Source organism: Cynara cardunculus, assembly GCF_001531365.2.
Source record: "Cynara cardunculus var. scolymus isolate 2C chromosome LG 8, CcrdV1, whole genome shotgun sequence".
Taxonomy (NCBI): domain Eukaryota; kingdom Viridiplantae; phylum Streptophyta; class Magnoliopsida; order Asterales; family Asteraceae; genus Cynara; species Cynara cardunculus.
In genome coordinates this window covers 12,231,825-12,239,413 of record NC_037535.1, presented here as the reverse complement: position 1 = coordinate 12,239,413, position 7,589 = coordinate 12,231,825, and the positions used below count along the sequence as shown (strand labels likewise).

The 7,589-nt window shown below is 28.5% G+C and overlaps 1 protein-coding gene across 1 annotated transcript; it reads right to left on the bottom strand.

Moving 5' to 3' along the window:
- Positions 1–286: 286 nt before the first annotated feature.
- On the bottom strand, positions 287–4,381 carry LOC112516958 (transcription factor bHLH35-like). The gene is made up of 5 exons (XM_025124229.1): positions 4,197–4,381; positions 3,951–4,116; positions 3,528–3,761; positions 2,996–3,166; positions 287–672 (listed from the first exon to the last, which is right to left on the bottom strand). Exons 1-5 carry the CDS (start codon positions 4,289–4,291, stop codon positions 583–585), a joined length of 756 nt encoding a protein of 251 aa, XP_024979997.1. The 5' UTR covers positions 4,292–4,381; the 3' UTR covers positions 287–582.
- Positions 4,382–7,589: the final 3,208 nt, after the last annotated feature.

The following is a 7,589-nucleotide window of genomic DNA, read 5'->3' as shown; positions in this document are numbered from 1 at the left end:
GGACCAGAGAACCTGTGTTCATGTGGAAAAGATTTTAAAATGTTTTGGAAATTTTATGAACCAGAAGCTCTGTATGTATTATACATAAGATCTGTATCTTGTAAGTAGTTATTTCTAATTGTCTAATGCTCTATGTCTGAGTTCTGTATCAGAGTTTTGTCTTTTCAAAATGAATATTACGATATGAAAAAAATAATCAAAATCAGATAATATCTATTACATAGAGTTAATATTATGTAATAAAGATTAAAAATAGATAACACAAAAACCAAATATGGAAATTCCATGGTCAAAAGAGACAATCTTGTTGATATACTCTGGACCAAACTACCAATTTTGAGGAAAAGAAACCAGGAAAAGTCTAGAAGAAAAACTCTTGTTCATCACCAAGGGGGTAAAAAAGATAAAGTAGAAAGAAAAATAAAGATAGATAGAGTGTGTGGGGGTGACACTCTATTGATTATGTTAATTTCCTTTTCTCATTTTCTTTAAAGTATTTAGGTCCAAGTGTTTTTACCTAAGAATGACCTATTTACTTTAAAGAAATGTTTACAAACAAATAAATGTCGAAAAATGATGACATCATGTGCTCATTGGACTTGGAGGGTCATTTATAGCTGATATTGCTGAATGGATTTGGATCTTTAGTAAATCTATTTCTTCCTCATCGGCCTATAATAATAAAAATAATATGTCAAACACACGTTAAATAATGGTCAATTATAACATCTATATATTATGATAAAACATTTAAACATGAATTGTATGTTTAATAAATGTCCTTCAAAAGTAAGTAAATAGATCCGACACATATAAAATGCGGTTAAACCCGTCGTGGACCAAGCTATTATTGCAAAAATAGGTGTACATCGTATAAGTATAATAAGAGAGAGAGAGTCATAAGTATTTCAATAAGCGAAGAATCAACTATTTAAATATTATTCATGATCCATATTATTAACAATATTTTAAGGTCAATGATAATGAATATTTATTAAATAATTGGTTTTTCGGTTTTTTATATATGTTTGTATGTGTGGGCAAGCATGTGTTAAAAAACGAATGGATATATCATCATCACACGTTTGGGAGCCAAATAATCTTTAGTGTTTTAGCTATAATATGAACAAAATCTAAATAATTTAGAGTTCAAATTGAGCATTTATTAATTGTTGATATCATAGATATCTATTTATTTAAATTTTACATGAACGAATGAACATGAATTTTAATATTATATAAATATTTGGGTTTTTAATTGTTATTATTATGAATCACAGAATCGTTTCATTTTGAAAACAAAAGATTGTTTATTGACAAGCTAAAAAAAAGACATGGTTGTAACTCAACCACCAATTTCTAATATATTTGCATTAATCTCAAGTCTCAACCACCAGATAAAATAATATTAATCCAAATAGACACATAAAATATATCAATGTGGGGAAGCTTCTAAATCAATAATATTTTAAAGCAATTTTGTTAAAGATATGTAGAAATTATGTTATAAGGGCCCAGCCACTTATTATTGGGATAACTTTTACTTTTAATTATAATCGGTGTATATGAATATGAGTTAAGAATATTGTCTTTAATGTATTGTTTTTTTAACATTTTTAGATAGATAAATTATTTTTAACCGATAAAAGTATACATTCAAGCATGAATGTCACGCGGGACATGTTTGTTATCTTCATATATTGTATGAAATAAACTTTATATGGATAAAATACTTGTGCATATATAAAAGAATTGTTATTCATTAATTATGTTTAATGAAGACATACGGTTCTATAAGATATAAAAAGGGCAGAAATATTAAAAAAAATGGTATCTATAATTTACCATTTATTTGTGAATGTATACTTTGACATAGATTTTAGAAGTTTGTTCTCTAAAATTTAATTTTTTTTTTCAAATTATATATCTTTATGAGAAACTTTCGGAAATATAATTTTTCAAATAACAAGTGGATAAAAGTATATGTTAATTTACTCTATTATATAAATATACATAGAGATCAAAGTTTTTGTCAGTTTTTTATGGTTGAATCAAAAGTGATTTTATACAAAAATCATATATGATTCATGTTACTTTTGGTCAAGAAATAAGGTTGCGGGTCAGATCGACTCCTTAGTGTTACGTTAACCGTGTTCAATAGTCACAAGTAAATACTAAAATTAAATGTGATTTAACCGTTTTTCTTACTCTTTTATTTTTTGATTCTATATATATATATATATATATATATATATATATACTAGAAGGGTACTCGTACAATGCAGCGAAATATTTCTTATTTTAATCGTTTTTTTGTCTCAGTTGATATTATAATACAGTTTTATGTGTTTTTGAGAAAACGATAATGTTTTTATTTTCAAATAAAATCTAAATATGAAGATATATCATAAAAATTTGAAAGAAAAAATATTTATATTAGTATTAAATTAACTATTTAAAGTTTAACATTTTTTTGCTTATTTCCCTAATTAATTTTTTTTAATTTCTGGTTTAATAATATAATTTTTATAAAGATAATAATTAAGTATTTTGTTAGAACTCAGTGATTATCTTAATTATATTTTAGATTTCTTATATTTAAAATGAGATGATTATTCTCTATTTAATTATATTTATCTGCAGTTAGTTACACGAATTCAAACATGAAGCTTTAATAAGTAGTACTTCGCACAATTACTTGTAATCTTGAATTTTAAGTAATATACATAAATAAATATATTTTATGTATAAAAAAATAATTTTTAAGAGTTTTTTATTAATGTTTTATAATATAGTATAGAATATATATATATATATATATATAGAGAGAGAGAGAGAGAGAAGGGGGTAAGTAACATGTTTTTCCTTGCGAACTTGGGGACAAACAAGAATGTGACATGTATTCGAAATACGTGGCACAATCTTCTTTGTTTCCTAGTTCGTAATGAAAATCAAATTCATAACCGAACATGTTCATATAGAGAGAGAGAGAGACCTGAAGGAAGAGAGTCTTGAAAATGGTTTCTGAAAAAGCAGTTATGTTGGCAGTGACAACATTGAGCTTCAAAGATTCAAAAACCTCACAAATCTTCACCATCGTGTCTCTTCTCTTCCTACATTTCAAGCTCACCAACACCGTCTTCTCTCCCACATACGACACTTTTAACTGTACATCAAAATCAAATTTTACATAGAATTTCTTCAGATCAATATATATGTATATATATATATATATGATTGGGTTTCGATGAGAAGCGTAAGAAAAGATCATCCACTTTTAGATAATCCTAATTGAATGAGTGTATCGAGATACATCAGATCAATTCCTTTATAAACCGCAATCATGGATACACATGAGATTAAAAGTGATCAAGAATTCAGATGTTTTCTTATGCTTCTCACCGTAACTTCACTTCTCAAACGATTCTTCACCCCTCTCTCTCTCTATCTCTCTCTCTCTCTCTCTCTCTATATATATATATATATCAATCAACATGATTATAATTTTGATAAAATTAATTAGTTACTTCAAGAATTTCAACAGGAGACGCCCTTGATTCACTTGAATCTGGAGATTGTTCTATTTTTTTCTTCTTCAATCTTTCATAAGACATAAACTCCGCTTCCTGATCGAAATCAAACACATCAGACTCCGATTTTCGTGACTCCAATTCCATTATGTCCCCTTGAATAATTCTCTCTTGATCATGCAAATGTTGAATGTAATCGATTGCATCTTTTATGATCGAAGCTTTATCCATCTAACCAAAAAACAAAAATAATTAAACATATTCTTTATTTAAAAATTTAATTACAAAATTGGATGGAATCAAAGGGTGATGTTATGGAGCAGGAGCACCCAGAAAAAGATAAATACAAAAAAAAAAGTGAGGCGACAGTGCACTTATTATACTACGGTTTATAATAAATAGTGTCTGAAGGGGGCACACCTTGCTTATGTTGGGGACCACTGCTCTAAGTGCAAAGAGCCTATCATTCAGCTTCTTCCTCCTATTCCTCTCTGAAACAATGTTTTTGGAGGCCGCCGATGATTGAGGTCCGTCTGGCGAACTAGAATCGTAGTAACCGGAAAATGTTTCTTCCAATCCGCCCCAACTGTAATTGCAGATCCAGATGAAGATGAATTGAAGTAAAACAAGAAATTTTTAATCATGAAGAAGAAAGGGCTTAATTACCTATCAAATTCTTCCGTCTGAAGAAACATATTTGTCTCCCAATAGTTTTTATACTCATCGCCGATGTTCTTGTATTCATCACCGATGTCTTCCATGAATTTGGGTGTTGATTGAGAATTAGAATTTGGGGAGAAAAAGAAAAGGGTGTTTTTGTATTGTTATTAATATTTCCAACTCATATGTGGTCTATTTATAGGGGTTTCTCTCTTCTCTTCTTCCATCCCCTGTTATTTATCTTGCTATTTTCATTTTTCATTTTTATTTTTATTTTTTCAAAGTTAGCAATTTTCACATGGTCTAAATTTGTTTTTGATTAAATAAATTACAAATTTCGTTCCTCTGGTTGTTTGAAAATAAATATTGGATTACTTCTCTCAAATGAAATAATTATGTATATGATCATCATGGTTTCATTTTTGTTATAGATTAGGTCTCTTGTCTTAACTATGTTAATTTTAGTTCCATCAAATTAAGGCATTTTAATCATTTTATTTTTATAAAAAGTCAAAGAAATAATATAATGTATACTTGATTTCTATATAATATTTCATATATATATATATATGTATATATGTATGGGGAAGGGTTCAAACGAGATTTGAAAGCGAGAACACCCTTTACTATAGATAATCACATGATATTATTATTCAATCACATATGTTACACATGTGATACTAAATCAGAGTCGCAGATGATTTTCAATGCGATCTTGGTTGCAGGCCAAGTCGCCCTTTTACACCACTAAGCCTCCTCACAAGTATTATCACATGTGATAAATGTGGTGTTGATATAATACCATAATCAATCAATACATCACATGTAATACTAAATCATAGATGCAGACAACCTTTGGCGCGGGTAAGTAGTAGAACACGTCGTCCGCACATCATAGGGTCTTCTCATGTGTATTATCACATGTGATAGGGTGTTCTCACATTCTCGTAAAATGAAGGTGTTCTCTTTTGAGCCTCCACCTGTATGTATGTATATATATATATATATGTATGTATATATATATATGTATGTATGTATGTATGTATGTATATATATATATATATATATGTATGTATGTATGGAGGCGGGTTATGTTACAAACTGCCCAATTAATGAAAACTATGCAAACCATTTTCGATCAATAGAAAAATTCCGTATTTTTTTTCTTTAATTTTAATAAGTAAAGGTATAATGGTCATTTGATTGTATACTGGTTAATATTGGAAGGTAATAATTACTCTTAATTATGAAAACGTAATAATTGAAACATTAAATATAGAAGTTGGTAAATCAAATTTTCTTAACATAAATTTTTTACCATTAATAGTTTTTATTATTTTATTAAATTATACTTATTAAAATATGAATTGTAAAAACACTACAATATGAAATCTGATTCCGTTTCATTGAAAAAATATATGTAGTTTGAGTAATAAAACGAATGTCATGGTCAATAGTGATCATGAACACAATTTCACTGATGAATTTAATTTATTAATATTTCGAAACGTTTTATGCATGAAAAAGTTTCACCTACGAAAATAAAGTTTTCAGTTTTCAAAATGTTTCATTCAATTTTCAAAAATGTTTCATTCTTTATATGTTTCATCGTTTATTCGGATATGCATTGTTTTCAAATTAGTTTGATTAGAAATTATTGAGTCCAATTCTACTTTAATAACCGTTAATGAAATAGTTTCATATATCATTCACTATTACATGTCAAATGGTCCATCTTTCATTGAAAGTGACAAGGAGTCACTTGAGTTCATAACATAAACGGTGAAACAGTTTCATTTATTCATTTAATGAAACAAAATATTTCATTTAGTATTCAAAATGTTTCATTATTTTTTGTTGATTAAAGTATGTTCTTATGTTTCATAATTTATTATAAAATATACTTAGTTTCATTGTTCATTACTTGGCTCTATTTTTAATGTGGATGTTATTTTATTTATAATATTTAGTCATAAAATGAAGATAATTTTTATCAAAATATAATTTGTCAGATTATTCTAATATTTTTTGTTAAAATTTTTGTAATGATAAAATGATATATATAGAGATTTTAAAACAATGATTTTGTTTCATTAATGTTTGGATATTCACGATCTGGTTACCTCGTTTACAAATTCATACGAATTAAAATTTTGACAATTTTGCCCTTCTTTTAATTAAAAATTAATTTTTAATTTTTATTTTCGTTTTATTTCCTAATATAAATACATTTAATCTTGACCATTGATCAAGAAAATTGATAGATGAGATTGGTTTGTAAGATTTTCATAAATAAAAGTGGTTTGCAATTGATCTCTCCTCCTATATGTATATATGTATATTTGTGTATATATATATATATATATATACACATATCACAGACATAAATTGTCCCTCCAAGAAATATCTCCCGTCGACGCCATACCTCCTCCCTCATCTTCGCCAGTAAAGTATCTCGCTACTCACCTTCCACCACCATCACAGATCTATAGTAACAAACAACCCTCGTCAAGCCATATCTACCGTGTCATAGATACACCATCGAGACCACAACCAAATCTCACCGGCCATTATCTTCGTTCCTAAATACCAGTTTGGAAATATACAATGGAATGCTTAGTTACAAGTCAAAAAAACTTTACAAAAAAATAAACACAACTTAGACCCTTCGTTCCCTAACATCAGTAGCCCAACCTTCTTCTTCGGTAGCCTTTCTTCGACTACTTGCAATAACTACCAGCTCTTTTGTGATTTTCTGCATAGCAGTGTCTCCCTCAACTCTCCTCCCCATCCACTGCATCTCCCCATCAAAACTTTCAACCTTTCCGCCCTCTCTTTTAACAAGCAATTCTTCGAATCCATAAGAACTCTACAAATCAACTTCAAAACCAATGATCATACTGGATGTGGTGGATTAATATTCACATGGATCTTAATTTTATATAGAATAAATTGCTTCTTAATTTGATTTGTATAACAAATATCAAAACTAAAATAACCCTATCTCCATAGCATCGTCTCTGGATTTCGTCTCCTTCCATTCATCTATGGAATTTGTCACGATAAGTGAGAGGAACAGATTTGGAATGAAGCTACCCTAAATCATTCCCATATCTAGACTCCGATAAACCATGTTTGATTCTGGAAGAAGATGTGTTGGTCCCAAAAGGGTCTACAAGAATACTAAACAGTTTGTAGAAGGGGGGGGGGAAGATGAATACAAACACAATTTTCAAATTTAAAATATATATTGATAAAGAAGATCAATACAGATTTTACAAGATTGTTTGCGGAAGGATAAGTTGAGAGAAACCTATCTAAACAACCTTTAGATACACACAAAGATTAGCAAAATATAAGAAAAGATATTGCTGGGGGGGTTCTTTTACTTAAGCTGAA